General features: G+C 35.7%; 1 protein-coding gene across 1 annotated transcript in view; it reads left to right on the top strand.

Annotated features, from left to right (window-relative positions):
* The window catches only part of LOC128230364 (nitric oxide synthase-like protein), a 95,223-nt gene that overhangs the window by 37,238 nt on the left and 38,774 nt on the right, over positions 1-19,211 (top strand). Inside the window, exon 2 of the mRNA XM_052942570.1 lies at positions 14,603-16,051. Within this exon, the coding sequence (XP_052798530.1) occupies positions 14,681-16,051 (1,371 nt within the window). The 5' untranslated portion in view covers positions 14,603-14,680. The remainder of the gene's footprint in view (positions 1-14,602; positions 16,052-19,211) is intronic.

Here is a 19,211-nt window from a genome sequence, read left to right as displayed (position 1 = left end):
TATTCTAAATGTGTTTGGAACCTAACGATGAAAAAACAACAACATTGGTATGTTTGTTATCAGAAAATTTCCTCAAGTATTTAAATGTAAAATAGCTTGTAGCATTATGTTTTGAATTAATATTAATTTGTTTATAGCATTTTGTTTTCTTATCCTATAGTTTTATTGATTGTTTGGAGGTCTTTATAGAAAATCAGCGTCCATGCCCAGCGCAGGAACATCCGTCATGAACAACAGCGTTATACTGATAAGTGGGTTTTTATGTTGTTGTTGTTGTTGTTTTTATTTTAATTCAAAAAAAAATATTCTTCGTATGTTCTCGCATACTTTAAAACCTGATATGAAATGAAAGAGAAGTGTTAAAATGAAACAAACTGCCTGTCTTATACTAACTAAGAAATAACGTAAAAGAGATTTTTCCAAGTCAGGAGCGTTTTTGCATGGCGTGCTAAAGAACCAACTCAGATTTTATGATGTACTTTTATAGCAATGGCATACAGAGCCTTCTATTACATTAAAGCACTAAGTTTTGCTTTGCATTGTCTGTGTTCTAATTAGCAATGAATCAGTAAGCATAATTTTGTTTATTTGTCTGTTTATGTTTCAATGGATTTCATGTAGTTTAATACTGAAATACATTGTGAGTTTATTATTCATCAGTGTGTGTATACCACGTGATAAATTACGTCATAAATGCTGTACGTCGGAAGGCAATGGTTTGACTTTAATGAAGACTTTAAACGAGGATAAGCTGACTATGTCTTCACCATTTTAAATGAAACATAACGCAGTCTACGCCGCTGACGGAGCTCCGCTTTCTGTTTTTTACAATAGTTTTGTTTCTAAAAACACTTCGACAAACATTTTCACTGATGCCGGCTGATGGAGCACTGTCAAACATTATTGTCGAGAAAACTAATCACCTTATTAAACTCCGGCAATAAAACGAAGGCGGGACTCTTTAAGCAACATAGACTGCGCGTTGCATTATTTAAAATGATAAAGAAAAATAAAAGTTATCTTTATTTTAATCCTTCATTCGAAGCAATATGATGGCTTCCTACGTATCATTCATGACGTATTTTATCACGTGGTATATACAACACTGATTCATAGTCGAGTAAGAGTCAAACACCGTTTGTTCACTCATGCGAAAATACTATATAATACATGGCCAATGCGGCTAAATAAGCATATTTCAAATATAAAATAGCGGCATAGTGCATTATATGGTAACGATTGTCACAAGCCGGTTGTTATCGTAAAAACTTCCTTTATTTTGTAAAAATAAATTTCAGTTAGTGGCTGACCGAGATAAGATTCTTGTATTATATGATTTCCGGTGGTTTATAGAGATTTATCAGTGAAATAAAATTGATATTTCACTGTTTGAAATAATAAACGGCATGTAATAAAAAATGTTTGTTTCAATTTAAGATAGCATATATTCACCTTGTGAACACCAAAAGTAAATAGTTTACTCGTAGCTATGCCACTTGTGAAATATATCCTTTGTGGCTCACTCGGAGGAATATATTAAGATCTTACACTGTTTTTTTTTGTCCTCCATGTGGTTAACATTTTTCGAGGAATTAGGGAAAATAACTGTCTTAGTTGAAATATATGCTGGTAGTTTTAAGAATGTTGTCTTATAAATTATTTTACTTTTTAGTTGAGCGATTTGACATTTTCAAGCAGAATGGCAAATATTTAGCCACTAAAATCAATCTAATTATTTAACAAATTTATTTCTTGCTTATGACTAGCAGATAATGTGTGAACCGTCTTAAAAAGAAATACCTGTATAAGAGTTAGTTCCTTATTTCTTATTACTAAGTGGCTTTCTATGTAAACAGTTTCTACAAAAGTCCTATAGTAAATGATTGAACTTCTTTTAATTTTCACTTCAAAGTTCCCATGTATCACATTCGCTGGAATAAGTGTCCAGGGCCTTATGTAATCTTAGTTCTTAGCATGGTTACACATTGTTACGCCTTGCGCTTGTTGTCCGACCCTGTAGTACGAGTGGGGTGTATTTGGTCAGAGAGTTGTACACGCACCTGACTGGCGCTGTTGTAGGTTTAGGAAACTATCTTTGTTATTGGCTATGTTGATATCCAGCGTAAATTATCTTTGAAAGCAGTTTTCGAGCCCCTTGGGTCAAAGAGCTGGTTTCCGGTTCGATGGAAAGATTTTGTAATATGATGACTTATGCAACCGTTGACAAGAAGTATATCACGCACCAATGAGACCTTGTGTCCAAATTCCGAGTACTCTCTGTAAAAAATACAAGTCTGCCATCGCCAATTATGATATTATACATGTTAATTGTTTAGTTTAACTCAAAAAATGATGGTGGCTGTAGTGGTTGTTACTGATGTAATAAGTGCATCCACGTCTTGTCATGACTACCTGTTTACGGTAATATAAACCTAGTTTTGATAATGAAGTATCGAAATCAGTACGGTGTAGCTTTGGTAATGACTATCACGGTCTATATGTTTCCGCTATAAAACAATAGAACAGAACAGAACAATAGAACAGAATAGAACAGAAGTTTATTTTTAGTGACTACCAAAATTGGCCGAGTTTTGGTAAACTCGTCACTACCGAAATACGGCGTAATATGTCATAATGTTCTAACGGTGTGTGTATGTAACACGTCTATTTATAAGCAAATACCACTATACCAACATTAAGGGACACAAACTATCTAAATGTTTATAAATACGATCAGAAGCTTGGGGTGGTACATTGTTTTTTGTGTTGTTTGAATGACGAGAGACTATGTAGTCTTAATCAAAATAAACTTCTGTTCTGTTCTGTTCTGTTCTGTTCTGTTCTGTTGAAGCGGAGACATATGTTTACTGTGATATGAATTTAAATATTTTGATGTGTCTCTTTAATGAAAATACGATACATTTCTCTCAAAATGGAGTGAGGTATTTATGACCAACATTTCTCTTCTGTCGTTGAAGATAGCGAATTATTATGATAAATGTCATAATGTTGTTTAATCATAAAAACCAGAACATACAGGTGAACTATTTTTGCTGTCTTTATAATAGGTTTAAAGCAATAAATCAAACAATATGCATTCTATTTTGTTTTAAATTGCATGCATGTCTCTAAATCGTTAAAATTAATGAATTAATCTCAATCTAAACTCAAGCTGATCTAGAAAAGAACGGAATACATTATGATAAAGTTTTCTATCTCTTTTAATGACATATGCTAAATAACTGAAATCAACGTGCTGCATTATTATCAATACTATACAAACACTGTTTATTGCTGTTCTTTGTTACAAATATTAGACAAACTTCTTCATGAGAACAACTTGCTGTAAAACTAGTGACAATACATTTGGAACATCTCGGCCATTTTCCATCGTAAACAACCGGTACATCAAAAGAAGTATTTCGTAAAATTGTAATTGATATTTTTAATTAAGTGTAGAGTTTTAACGTGTATTTTGTATTGCTAAGTTTAAATATTTAAATTAATTTGCCGAGAAGTGTATTCTTGCATAAATAATTCAGATTCCAAAAAGTACAGTCAATCTCTTAATTGAAATTACTACGCGATCTACTTGCAGCGAAGTTGAATGTTAGAATTTCTGACAATGCATGCGGTCCATATACATCCGATTGATTTCGATGGAAACTGGCCGAGGTGTTCCGAATGAGTGGCAATATGGTTACTTTTCAAACTTAATTAGTATTGCCCATACAGGCATTTTATTACTGATGTCGATATAACTTTGAATTGATATTACATTTGGGTGTTCCTGTAAATATTTGAGTATGTGCTCAATGAGAGAAATTAGCCGTTTTAATACAAATTGCTAATGCATTACGTTTAAATTGTGTTTAAAGTCTGCAATAAAAGAATGAATGATATCTGAAACGCATTGGCTAATGATAGATATTGACCATTTTTGCAATGATTAAATATAATGTTTAAATTTTCGTTGAATCGTTGTATCGGCTCAATAAAAGTGACACTCAATACATACACATGTATAACAAACATAAATGTTGAGTGATAAACATTTAACTACGTACTCAATAATGTTATTATGGAAAATATTAATTACTGATAACAACATTGTAACCGTGTATCTAAGAGTTGAAAACGCACAAATAGTAAATGATTGCTTGGCCTTAAAAGATTTACAGTGATCTAGTATCGTTTCATAAAGTAGAAATACCGTGTTTTCTGCACCTTTATTTCACATTAAACACGGTGTCCTTCATAAAAACCATTAGTTTCGATATTTATTCATCGTTTTCGGTAAATTAAAACAATTATATTTATTGTGGGAGTAAGAGTGCATCTTTAAGGTATCTGTATCAAGATACATGACAGGTGATATATATTTGCAACCACGTTTTAGAAAGCCCTTAAAACATCAATGTCTTTCTAAATGCGCATTTATCACTTCTCTGCGCCAGTCAATTCTGGTTGATACGTAACTTATAGAACTTTTGTTCCCTTGGTCCAAAACGAGCGCTTAATGGAACTTATTGGCATCAGTCTTGGTCACAGACGGCATATTTATGTTCATACTGCGCTGTATGGGTTTATCAGTGCATTCGCTATTTGACCAAGGTGACCAAGGTACCAAGGTGACCAATGTGACCAAGGTGACCAATGTGACCAATGTGACCAAGGTGACCGAGGTGACCAATGTGACCAAGGTGACCAATGTGACCAAGGTGACCAAGGTGACCAAGGTGACCAATGTGACCAAGGTGACCAATGTGATCAAGGTGACCAATGTGACCAATGTGACCAAGGTGACCAATGTGACCAATGTGACCATGGTGACCAATGTGACCAATGTGACCAAGGTGACCAATGTGACCAATGTGACCAAGGTGACCAATGTGATCAAGGTGACCAATGTGACCAATGTGACCAAGGTGACCAATGTGACCAAGGTGACCAAGGTGACCAATGTGACCAAGGTGACCAAGGTGACCAATGTGACCAAGGTGACCAAGGTGACCAATGTGATCAAGGTGACCAATGTGACCAATGTGACCAAGGTGACCAATGTGACCAAGGTGACCAAGGGGACCAATGTGACCAAGGGGACCAATGTATATTGTTTTGTAGCGGCAACATACACAAGGTACTACCCGTGGTAATCGTACATACAGTGTCATAGATCAACTAGTAGTCGTAGTTCATCGTGGAGTTTCAGAAGTAGTCATGATCATTGTTGTACTCAGAATACAACCTACATTTACATCCAATGAAAATGTTAATAGGCAATCATTAAGTACTACGCTTAACATTAAGAATTTCAACTTTCGCGGGAGTTTAAAGGTCCGCCCACTGCCGAAACACAATTCCTGCGTCAGAGTTTGCGTTGACAATGTGTCGGCCAATGAGGTTGTATTCTAAGTCAGTTAGAAAGCTACACTCACTCCGCCCAGTCTTAATCATTAAGATTTTAATTCATGTCATCTTACTATTACTGGTAGGTGTGTTACGCTAAACATTTCACTTGCGGAAATTATGTTTTGTATTATTCACAAATGTGGATACATTAAAAGACTGAATAGACGTGCATTCAAAGTAATGGGCAGAACCGTATAACACAAAATAAATACATTAACTGATGACGTGTATAATACGTTAGCCATTAAAAATAATCTTACAACTAAATCACGAGAAATATTTGATGGATAACTACTTCTGACAATACAAAAGACGCATTCGAAATGCGGTTATTAATAAATTCACTATCAAAACAACTTACTTATAAGATCAAATGTAATTTTGACATCAATTAGAACTCTCGTGACTCCTGTACGACTTACATAGGCACTCCTTTTGTTTGTTAATTGGGAAGTTGTCGAAGTTTTATCGTAGAGACACTTTAAACGCGTATAGGCCAATCTTATCTTTTGTAGACCACTTTTTCAAATATTGGACCATAAAAATCGTTCTATGAAAGCAATTTAGCTGTCAAAATATTTCCGTAATGAAAACATTTACGTAGAAAGTCAAACGACCCCTTATTGAAAAAAGATCTTCAGTTGACATTAAACAAAAAAATAAAATAATCTAAATATCTTCACAAGTTGCCGACTGTCTCAGCTGTTCGAGTGAGTATTCGGTGGAGTATTTTAGAGAACATTCTTGTTTGACTTGATAAACTTTTGAAGTTCGAAATATCGTGTGCATGCTAAAGGGCAATGGAATTAAATAATGGATTCATTAATAGTCTAACCAAATGACTGTAAATGATAGGCAACACCCTAGGTGAGTGGTTCAATGTTATTGTAAACTTGAAATAACGTGAACGATTTCTTATGAATTTCTTGATGTATAAGTACTCTATTAAAGATAAAGAAATTATACAAATATTCAGATGCATAAGTAATAAGTTTTGTTTTGTTTTTAAATCAGGGCAACATCGAGTTTAACCTAATAAATACATGGCCTTAACTTGCTACCGACGGAAACGTCCTTAGTATTTTAACAGTTTATACATGGCCTTAACTTGTAAACACTCCGAAGCCGTATCAAGACTTAAATAAATGTATACGTATATGAGTCACAAGAGAAGTCGCCTATATGTTCCAAGTTAAACATGGATGTTTAAATAAACATGTAAGCATACAACCATTCGCATTTACCAGCAAAGAAGTAAAGTAATGTCGATGACGATGACCCCCCCCCCCCCTAAATCCGATAGTGGACATATTAGTAATAGATCCATACTTATTTATTTTTAAAAGATATTAAATAAAGCATTTGTGTTCTTAAAATTTTGAAACTGAACACTTGAGATGTGTTTTGCTATCTCAGTATCTGTCAAATGGAAGACTCAATTCTATAAAAGGGATTAGCTTGAAAAATATGTTATAAACATTCTTCTGATAACGAAACACTCTAAAATCAAGCGTACGTTGTTTTCATGTATCGAAAAGTCATTCGAAACTCCTCGGCCATTTTCCATCGAAAACAACTTCTGATGTATGCCGGTTCATCACTAGAAGTAGTTTGTAAAAAAAAAAAATAATAGTATTAATTCATTGTATTGTTTTAAGGTGTTTTGTGTATGACTAAGTCTAAATTAATTGCTATTGAAGTGTTTTATTGCATAGATAAATATGTCTCCCAAGAGTGAAGTCATTAAATTTAAGTGCTAAATTGAAATTGATACGCGATCTACTTGCAGCGTAGTTAAATGTTAAGATTTCTGACATTGTTAACCGTCCATATACATCCGAGGTTGTTTTTGTTGGAAAAAGGCTGAGGAGATCCGATATAAGAAAAGGTTCTGAAAGATGTTTATCATTCATTGGGCTCACATGTTTCTCATACTGGCAAAGTGTTGATTCGGTTATGGTGTTATTCCAATACCGTCGATTCCAAAAATCTTTGCGGAAACGTCCTTAGTAATTTAACAGTTTATACATTGGCGCAACTTTCATCTATATTTTTAGCTATTAATTTATTTCTTTTATGGATTTGAAGTTGGCCATATAAAATATCTCAGTCGGTGTCGTCAATATGCAATGGCATCAATACTCATCTATAATCATTTAATGTCGTATAACCAATTCATCATCAAATTCGATAAGGTTTGATAAACTGAAAGACATTAGGCTACAGAATTATAATGAAATGATTTCTCGAATGATGTTTCTTGTTTCATGCTTCATTTGATTCCCAAAACTGTAATGTTTATGTTATATTCAAATGGCATGAATTAAAATCTTAATGATTAAGATTTAATAAATGTCATCTAACTGACTTAGAATACAACTTCATTGGCTGACACATTGTCAACGCAAAATCTGACGTAGGAATTGTGTTTCGGTAGTGGGCGGACCTTTAAACTCCCGCGAAAGTTGAAATTATTAATGATAAGGCGTAGTACTTAATGATTGCCTATCTGCAATTTCATTGGCTGAAAATGAAGGTTGTATTCAAATTTCAGTTTACAAGGATTTTATCACTTTTCTCAGTCACACATTAAAACGTGTAGCACTTTTTTTATTTCCTGAGCTTTGACTGAAATTCTGGTGAACCAGATACTCAATTTGAAATGAATTTTATAATCCTAAATTAAATCTCAACGCTTTGATGAAGCCTTGTTGTGGTCAAATATTCATAAGATCAATAAATATCTTAAAGCGAAATTTTAAATTGGAACAAACTGATTTATAAGCTTTGATAAATATTTTCGTACGAGTTGTTAAAGAGATAGTAGATACGCCCTCAAAATGACACAGCAAAATAGAGAGAGAGAAAACGCATGTCAATACAAAATTAGATGTAAAATATGACAATAAAATACATATTCAATTCTAGTGTACAATTATGTCAATTAATAAATATTATATTCAAGAGCATTAGAAGTTTTTGCCTTTTTTCTTATATCAAATGTCTGTTATAGCTGATACTGATAAATTAGCGCAAAACATTTTCTTTCGAAGTATCGGCTTTTTTAAGTCAGGTACAGGGCTCTGCAAAAGTGTATTGTCGCATGAAATGTTTTACCCTTAACTTGCATATTTAGCTAGTCATGTATTACAAGCCATTTCAAGCTTAGCATTTCGTGCACTCTGTTTTGTTTTCTTGCGTACGTGTCTGAGTCGATGAATTGATTGGATTCTGATATTATATATAATATCTTCTTAGAAAATTTTCAACGGTAAACTATAAACCGCTTAAGGTTCATGAGATGCTAATTAAAAAAAAAGTTCTGGCCAATGGTTATGGACACGGTGATCTGATCGTCAATTCCCCGAGGGTATGGACTTGGTGCCCTGATCGTCGAATACTCGAGGGTATTGACATGGTGCCCTGATCGTCAATTACCCGAGGGTATGGGCACGGTGCCCTGATCGCCAATTACCCGAGGGTATGGGCACGGTGCCCTGATCGTCAATTACCCGAGGGTATGGGCACAGTGCCCTGATCGTCGATTACCCGAGGGTATGGACGTAGTGCCCTGATCGTCGAATACCCGAGGGTATTGACATGGTGCCCTGATCGTCAATTACCCGAGGGTATGGGCACGGTGCCCTGATCGTCAATTACCCGAGGGTATGGGCACGGTGCCCTGGTCGTCAATTACCCGAGGGTATGGACACGGTGACCTGATCGTCAATTACCCGAGGGTTTGGACACGGTGACTAGATCGTCAATTACCCGAGGGTATGGACACAGTGACTATCTCGTCGATTACCCGAGGGTATTGACACGGTGACCTTCTCGTGAATTGTTCGAGGGTATGGACACGGTGCCCTGATCGTCAGTTACCCGAGGGTATGGAAAGGTGCCCTTGACCGTCAATGTCCCGAGGGTATGGACACGGTGCCCTGAGCGTCAATTACCCGAGGGTTTGGACACGGTGACCTGATCGTCAACGACCCGAGGGTATGGACACGGTGCCCTGATCGTCAATTACCTGAGGATTTGGACACGGTGACCAGATCGTCAATTACCCGAGGGTATGGACACAGTGACTATCTCGTCAATTACCCGAGGGTATGGACACGGTGACCAGATCGTCAATTACCCTTGGGTATGGACCGGTGCCCTGATCGTGAATTGCCCGAGGGTATGGACACGGTGACCAGATCGTCAATTACCCTTGGGTATGGACACGGTGCCCTGATCGTGAATTGCCCGAGGATATGGACACGGTGACCAGATCGTCAATTACCCTTGGGTATGGACACGGTGCCCTGATCGTGAATTGCCCGAGGGTATGGACACGGTGACCAGATCGTCAATTACCCGAGGGTATGGGCACGGTGCCCTGATCGTCAATTACCCTAGGTTATGGACACGGTGACCTGATCGTGAATTGCTCGAGGATATGGACACGGTGCCCTGGTCGTCAATTACCCGAGGGTATGGGCACGGTGCCCTGATCGTCAATTACCCGAGGGTATGGGCACGGTGCCCTGATCGTCAATTACCCTAGGTTATGGACACGGTGACCTGATCGTGAATTGTTCGAGGGTACGGACACGGTAATCCGCGTGTGTGTATTATTTTTTTTTCCATTTCTTTTTATGATCATATATGGTATGAAAGTCGTTCATGTTATAAATTCCTTTTTAAAGAACACCTTGAATTGAAATAATATGATAATCGAAAGTTAAATTCAAGATATGAAATCGTTGATCGTGGATTTAAAATAATTTTGTTTTTCCTTGGCGTAGAAAATCGTATAAGATTATATCTTCAAACTGTTCACAAGCAATAAGTTATGTTTTCATTGTGTTAGATAACTTTGGAACATACCTGTCTTCACGTTATACTCTAAGAATGAATTATTCTTGTGCTAAGTGACCTATCCCACCCAGGATAGCTAAATGTTTACAATTAATCAGGCTGACACCAAACCTAGCCCCGTATCCACCCTGTAATCTAGAACTCTTGCAATAAAGCGTTGACAAATGCTCATACGTGCTGGAATGAAACATAAAACTTGGTGTGAAGATTTGTTTTTGTTTGTTATTTCACAACGCTCTCATAGCGATTATTATCAACTTGATGTTAATCATAGTCATACTGATACAACGATTGAACGAATGGGAGGATACTATGTACAGGTATTGAAGCCAAAATTACATCTTGCTTTCTGACATCTACATTTCGTCTCTGACTTGGACATCTTGCTTTCTGACTTCTACATCATGCTCTCTGACTTCTACATCTTGCGTTCTGACTCGTACATCTTGCTTTCATTTTGCTTTGTACGTCTTGATTTCTGACTTGTACATATAGTGTTCATTCTGACTTGTACATCTTGTATCTAACTCGTACATTTTTCTCTATTGCATCCTTATTACGTCATTTGGGCATCTATTTGCTAGCTTCGTCAAAGTTCCTTCCAGAACTTGGTTGGTCAAAATTGACATTTAAAGTTATGCTTACTTGTTCCTATATATTCTAATATTTTCATTCTTATGAGAAAATATAATGGATATTGAAAACATGCTTTAAAGTTTGCGTAACGATTAACAAACATGGATTGAACTTCAGTTAAACATTAGAGTCTAAGTACTTTGATTGGCCATTATTTTTATCTGACCAATTGGCTGAATGGTTATCACTGAGGCGTGTCTAAGGATAAGGTTAAAGCAGTGTTGAATACTGACCCAGCAAATACACTGTCGCACGTTAAAGAACCAGGGTAGCTCTAACCAGGGTTACATTCTGTATGTGCACTATGCTCCACAAAACCTAAAATGACTAACAATCTTAACGAAGCACTCGCCGAATGGGCGAGGCCCGAGTGAGAGTATAAGTAAGCTTACCCACCAACCCCCGACCCAGCAGTAATATTTTACGACGAAGACAGATAGTATTAATTAACAAGCGTTTGAATCGAAATTGAGCGAATTACAGAAAAAATGCATGTGATTATTTGAATTATGACTGCATTTTCACTGAAAGATATTGCGATGTTTTGCAGGGTATTAAGTTGTTGTTGTTGTTGTTGTTGTTGTTGTTGTTGTGTTTTTTTTGTGTGTTTTTGTCTTGTTGTTGTTTTTTGTTGTGTTTTTTTGTAGTTTTTGTGTTTTATTAAAATGAACCTAACCATATTCCATAACTTTAAAATACCTGTAACATATTTCAAAACAAACGAATTATATAGACAAAAAAAATGAAAATTACGATTAGTAAAAGTAAGTACATAATATTGTGTTCAGTTAACTTATGTTGCAACTGAAATTTAAAGGTACCTTAGCAAATAAATATATGCTTAGTATAATCACTGGTAACGCTTTGTCTTTTTTTCTTATAAATTATTTTTTGCTGCCGTTAAAAGTTGTATCATGATTTTGTAAACATAAAATCACTGTTATTATCGGTGCAGCCCTGGTCTTCCCAATTTGTTAGGGCGGGTCTATGCTTTGCCAATCATTTCCAATGTATGCAATTATAAATTGTATCAAAGAAGCGATCATTAATACATATGTAATCATCTCGTATAATATTAATAAGCAGTTTATTTGATTAACAATTTCTATGCGCGTTTTGGCGTATAGTTGCATAATGCTAATCTTTCTGATCAACGTTCTTTTGAGACAACATTTTTTCTGTGATTTCTTCATGCTTATGTTTGAAAGCTTTATGAGGGATTATGTTTCAATATTACTTAATTTAAATTATTTTAACAAAATGCATAGTACCTTACAGACATTGCCCCCAAATGTTCTGACTTTCTATCAAGCTCGCTTTCAATATTGAGCCAGTTTATTCACTTATTATCCAAACATTGTTTTTTATGTAATTTGATCTACTGGGTGTCTATTGGTTATTCTATTCTGTTTCTAAGATGCGATTTCTTTCAGTATATAACTTACTCTCTGCTGGACTTGTTACAAGTATTTGTAAACTGTGGTATGAATTCAAATAAGTTTTACTTATGTAGACTTTTGTGATTGTTATCGTTAGTCTGTTTGGTGTTAACGAGTACTGGCGTCAACTTAGCTGCCGTGCCAATTAATAACTAGTTGCAGAAAATAAATCACAACGAAATCAACGTAAACGTATGAACCACGCCGGAAGTGGAGGTAACAACGTCAATTCAGTCCGAAACGTTTAGTTTACTGTAGCGTGTCCGCGGCAGACAGTTTCTGACCCTTAACGTGATAAGAATATTCACTGTAGAGTGAGATAATATGGTGATAAAATGCAAAGAAAGGACGGATCAATTATAAACAGAAACGACAATATTGATAGTATACAGTCGAACCTCGCTATGTCGAACTCTGTTATCTCGACGGTTTGGTGATGTCAAACCTTTTCTCGAATACATTAGGTTAGGTCATACACGTGTTATATGTCGGCTATATCGAATTCTCGTTACCATTAAGTATTCCCAAAGGTCCCAACGACTTCAACATAGCGAGGTTTGACTGCTTCGACATAGCGAGGTTTGACTGTTTCGACATAGCGAGGTTTGGCTGTATCGACATAGCGAGGTTTGGCTGTATCGACATAGCGAGGTTTGGCTGTATCTGTTAATTCGTTCTTCTTTGCATAAATAGCAAGGCTTAAGGTGGTTCAAGCAATATCATGTCAACACTTACAAGTTATGTTATTCATTTATTTTTACCATCCAATTCGTTACTTTTTTACGATGTATACACTTACTTGGTGTTGCTGTTTGTTTTTCTGAACTATTTTTACTGGAAAACATATGGATTTAAAAATAATTTTTGTGTTTTTGTCTCACCATTAATGTCATAATTATGTAATTTAATCATGAAAATACATTCGAATCTTTGTAATGAACGATATTGTTTTATTTAAATCCCATGGGCTTTCAATTTCATTAACATAGTTATAGACACAACGTTGAATGTTGTGTTGGGAGTATTGGGTTGATCCATACAGTACATAAAGTACATACAATTGAAGGCCGTTATATATTCAACAAGACAGAAATAGTTATTCAATCGCAGTAAATAGCTGAAAAGATAAAAGTGACTAGTTCACTCTAACATTCGTTTTGGAAACTTAAACGTTAAATACTATTTTTATAAAAAAAAGAGATTTATTTTAAACACCGCTTAAAAGTAAACTACCCGCTAAACGTTATCTATTAGATAAGACATTAGTTTTTGCAATGTTTTATAAAGAAAAGTTTTACCAAAGAACTCGATTGTCGAACGGTTCTCCATTCATAAGATCGTTTTGTTGAAAAAGGTTGTAGTTTAGACTCAGTTTAGACCTTTAAAGTGACTCGCTCATGTTCTGTAAAATGCACATTTTTGTAACGAAATAAAATGAGAAAAAGAAACATAATGAGTGTTACAACTAAAACACCAAAAGCTGGAAACCTTTAGCAAATGTTAATATATGCTAAAATATCGACATTGAAGACCACAATTTTCAGTTGCATTAATAACGACTTTGCTGTTGCGTGATTGGTTCATTGACATTATCACGCGATGTTATCAATGTATTGTTAAATGGTCAAAATATCAATCACTTTTGAAGAAGTTCTTGTGGCCTAGTAGTTAGGGCGTGGGTTTTCTAAAATATATAACTGTACTGGTGTGAGTTCGCACACCACTAAAACCAAAATTCTTTTTTTTATATCATGGTTTTTTTCTGCAATTTCGATACCATGGAGTAAAATAGTTATAAAATAGGTGTTTTCAGATGTTTTACGGGGGAACTAGTAGTGTTTGGTCCAGAAATATGAGTGAGTCCGTTTAAGAGTTTGTCAACAATGTACAGACTGTCAGTTGAAATAAATCGAGTAAATACAAAAGTAAAATTATTTCTATTCCCGATGGGCCATTATTAGAACCACATAAATAATTGGCGGCTTCCGCCCTTTCGTTAAAATCGTTCAAACAGTATGATAGTTGTATTATGTTTATACGCGACAGAAATATTTCATAGATAAAGTAATTAAGTTCATAAGTTTACATTATTATTTTCGTGATCATTATACAGTAAGAGTGTAAATATCATACAGTCGAGATGTGAAGTTTCTCCTTTTGGAGGACAAAACAATGATAGACACTCTTTCAGTTTTGTATGAAGATTATAAATCATGTATGAATAACAGTACGGCGTGTTTTTTTTTCAGATGTGACGGGAAATACAAACACTTCAAGAACTACGAACATAATACAATATAAACACAAGTAGAGACTAAAAATAAAACATGGAGGCAGAGAAAGTCGGGGGCTCAAATGTCATACGAGTCAAGCTGATGAAACAGAAGAAGAATGGCCTCGGGTTCCTAGTACGGAAGCGTTCAAAGACGCCGCATGTTGTTGTGTCAGATCTCGTGTCACATGGTACGGCAGCTGAAAGCGGGCTCGTGCAAATCGGTGACGTCATCCTGAAGGTTAATGACGTCAGCTTTGAGAATCTTGAATACGAGAAGTCACTAGAGAGTTTGAAATCACTTCCGGTCAATACACCCGTGGTTCTCATACTGAAGGGGCCGGAGGGGTATACCTCTCATCTCGAAACGAGATTCTCGCCAGACGGAGTGCCCAAGACAATCCGAATCACTAAGCCTATTTTGCATAATGATGGACTTATAAGTAGGATTAAGAAGACATTTTCAACTAATTCAAATGCACGTGCATGTCGTACAAAGCAGACACAAATAAATTGTGAATGCCATAAGTCTGCGGGGGAACACGAAACGGATAATGAGCACATCCTTTTAGATGCTGGGATTTCACATGATAGCGTTGACAATTCTTATTTAACTTCAGGATTCCAAGGTCGCCCCAAAAACCCGACCGAGGCTAATGAAGCTCGAAAATTAGACGAAAATTCAATCCTATCATTAAAAAGCAAAGTAAGCAATGACGAAGGGAACCTTCCAAATGATTTGACGCATAATAATAACAGCCTAAAGAACAATGCGACGGGTGGTGAGATATCTGAGTTGAATGGAGACGGTTATAAAAGTTGTAGAGGCAATAGCGCGAAAACTGAAGGGCTCTTAATAGACGAATCAAATAACAGGACTAATGTGACAAGTTTTGTTAATGGGGAAAGTCGGGTGCAGTGCAATGATTCTAGCAGACAACGCCTTGTGGACAATAAACGATCTTCTAATATTTCAGATGACATATCGGTTTTTATTGACGAGGACCAAAGTATGAATGATAATGAAATCAAAACAATTGGAGAAACGCAGCACGCTGAACGTGGCTCAAAACTTGTACCAACGGCAACTTCAAATACCGATGTGAAAATGGTGCGACAGAACGGAAATATAACGACAGAGTCCAAGGCAGGGCCAGCCTTAAACAAACCAGTAAATGGTCATCATATCTCCGAGTGTAACAACATGAATGGCGCAGTGACATCGCTTGAGATAGCTAGTTGTCCAGGCTCCAGGCGTCCCAGCGAGGATGCAGCGAAGATCCGGAGGACGCTTGATGTTGACGTCTTGGAAAGAACGAGTTCCGCTTCCGGTAAAAACTCGCCGGTGAAGAAATTTGTCAAATTGCGCAACGTTGCCGAGGAAAGGCCGATGTGCTCCGATACCCTGCATCTTAAATCAATTGAGGTAAGAACTTTCATAAAACATAAAACAATAACCGCATGAAATTTCTACGATATGTCAAATATATAAAATTACTGCATGTATTATATGATGCGAATTTGTAGAGAAACATGCAAAGTTTTTTGTTCTATAGTGTGCCTATTTTATTTAATACAGTCGAAACCCATTGGCTCGATATTCCAAGGACCAGCCAAAATACTTCGAGCCTCGCGAATATCGCGAATATCGAGCCAAGCGGGAATGTTTACTGAATGTGTATTTTTCTTTGATACGTTAAATAAGTTAAGATATTTACCTTGTTTATCTCCGCTAGAGAAGAGTATTTATTCGACATAGTTCCTGTAACCACAAGAAATATGAGTAAAAGTGACTTAAACAACTCTTAAATAACTGAATGTCAGTTATTACAATTATAAATACCAATCAGGCATAAATTAATGTCGGTGAATATGATACAGGAATGATTTTAAAATATCTTGAAAGTATCTAAGTTATGAAAAAATCATGACACCAAATTTAAATAATTCATTCAATTTCATTAATTTCTATTTTTGCAAAAGCGCACACACCGTAACATTATATTTACTACAACATATTTGATGCAAAAACTATGTTTAATGTTTTATTTATCCCTCGCCATCTTCACTTAGACATTTAAAAAGCATTAGTTAAATCTAGACTGGGAAGAAAGTAAATGATGATTACCAGATTACGTCAGTTTTTATGATGTATTCATTTTTCAACAATTTATGAAAGTTCACTAATTATGAACTAGAATGCCAATCGATTAATAAGTAGATTTGAGTCCGTAGATTTTTTTATAAATTATGTAAAAAAATAACCTTCTGTTTACATTAATTATATTTCGAAATATACTCCGAAATACTGTAGTGCATTGTGTTAATTAATATTTTTGTAGATCAAGTAATGATAAAAGAAGTTTTACGAAAATATAAGTTGTATAACTTAATTAAATGAACAAACGAAATACAAAGTCTTAAAAAACATGCGAACCTATCATGATATATACCAATATCCAAGGATAATCAATTTGTAATAAATGTTGAAAATCAAAAGCATTCCGGAAATATACTTCGCACATTATTAATTTTACAGTTTCGAGGTGGGCGGGGGTTGCGGGCGGGGGGGGCGGTTAAGGTTTTTTTCTTTATGTGTCTACCGCACGCATCCTTAATTATATTTTCACGCAAAAAATACTAAAATGGTGTGTCATCTAAAATTTTAATTGCAATACGTATGTCTCACTTGGGATATAGACTTGAAATTTCAAAGGGCAGCAAACTTCTTTCTCAGTTTTTGTTGTTGAAATTCGTAAAAACGTATGAGTCTGGTCGGAACAATTGTTTGGGCACTTTAGGAGTCAAAGAAAACTGACAATACAACAACAAATCTTAATATGGCAGTAAAATTAAGTACAATGTATCCTACGATTGGCCGATTATTCTCAACTTTGTTAAAGTTAACAACGTTGTTAACGTAATCGTTGTTAACTTTCATAAAAATACTGATATTGAAGTTTAATGGATACACTTATGATCTGCAGTATTTCTGATTTTTTGGGAAACAGTGGTTTCAAATTTACTTGTTTTATTTTAATAGAATGAGCACATCATGAATAGTGTACAATTAAAAGGTAACAACGACCTCGCGTACCACGTTGTTAACTTTTATAAGTTTTGAGCAATCGGCCCGTTGGATAGCGAATTGTAGATACGAATGTGATATTTAAAACATTTTAAGACTTGAAAGAAGCACCACAGTATTGTGACAAAGGCTGCCATACTTTTCGATGTAATTTCGATCGGCCGTTACATAACTATATATATATTTAAGTATTTTCCAAACAATATAGCTCATGATAGCCAGCATTATGTTAAATAAAGCGTATTAAATCTTGTTTTGAATGAAGGTAGAAATGTGCGACAGCTGATGTATGAATGAATGAATAACGTATAAAGTTAGCGTCTGAAGTATTTGTATTTTCCGGTCCCTATCGCTGTTAAGATTTTTTGGAAGAAAATCGAGAGACGTGAGGGCTTTGAAAGCTAAATACAGTCCAAACTCGCTATGTTGAAGTTGTTGGGACCTACAGAAATACTTCGAGATAACGAGTATTCGATATAACCGAAATACAAAAAGTTTGTAAGAACACCCAACACAATCGAAAAGGTTCGACATAACCAGAACATCGAAACAACCGAGTTCGACATAACGAGTTCCGACTTAAGTAATAGTGAAATCAACGATTTCGGAGATGTAAACTTAGGTTATTGATAAACAGCGAAAACGTTGGGGTTTTTTTGTAAAATCGACTTCACGGTCATTACGTGTGTTGTATTGCTTGTCGGTAACGTTTTTTTTATGTAAGATGTGATACGGTGTCCGTATTATCGGGGTTAACGACCATTGAAATAGAGGAAACAGATCGGTTCTGAAAATCGGTCTCATTTAATAGCGGGTTGGTCGTGGAAACGGGGTGGTCGCATGTAGGGTTTCTACTTAATTCAGAATATAATGTGTAACAGAGTTTTGAATTAAACTACAATTTATAATGATTTTAAACTATTTTCGGAAATTCTCCATACCAGGTAACCGTTGTAGCATTAGTAATGGTAGTAAGGCGTACATTTAGTCTTAAGCCAATTTTGCCCGTGCCGGGCCTCTTGGTGTCCCTAATGTTGGTGGGTAGGGCCCGGGGCAGGTATATAATATCACGAAGGTTCATACCAGCTCAGTATTGACGTTTGACTCTGTAATAACATTGCACACATAAATCATGTATAGCAGCAATTATATAGTCGAACCCCGTTGACTCGAGCTCCCAGAGATCAGCGAAAATACCTCGAACCTCGAAAAGTTTTAAGAAATCGGTCCTTTAAATAGTGTTCGAACCGACGAGGAGTTCGAGCCAAGCGAGTTCGAGCCAACGGGGTTAGACTGTATTGTGATTAATTACACAAAATATTTAAATTCAGTCAGCGGTGTGATGCCTTAACAAACGGCATGTATAATGCAGAAAGGTAAAATTACAACACAAGCTATTTCATATAATTAATTAACAAAAATATAATAATTAAACAAAAGAGGGAGAGATTCAAAATCTGAATATTGAAAATTATTGGTTCATCGCGTTCGTAGTAAT

Source organism: Mya arenaria, chromosome 4 (genome assembly GCF_026914265.1).
Source record: "Mya arenaria isolate MELC-2E11 chromosome 4, ASM2691426v1".
NCBI classification, from domain to species: Eukaryota; Metazoa; Mollusca; class Bivalvia; order Myida; family Myidae; genus Mya; species Mya arenaria.
The sequence above is the reverse complement of the archived record's forward strand: the minus strand, read 5'-3'. Positions and strand labels throughout refer to the sequence as shown.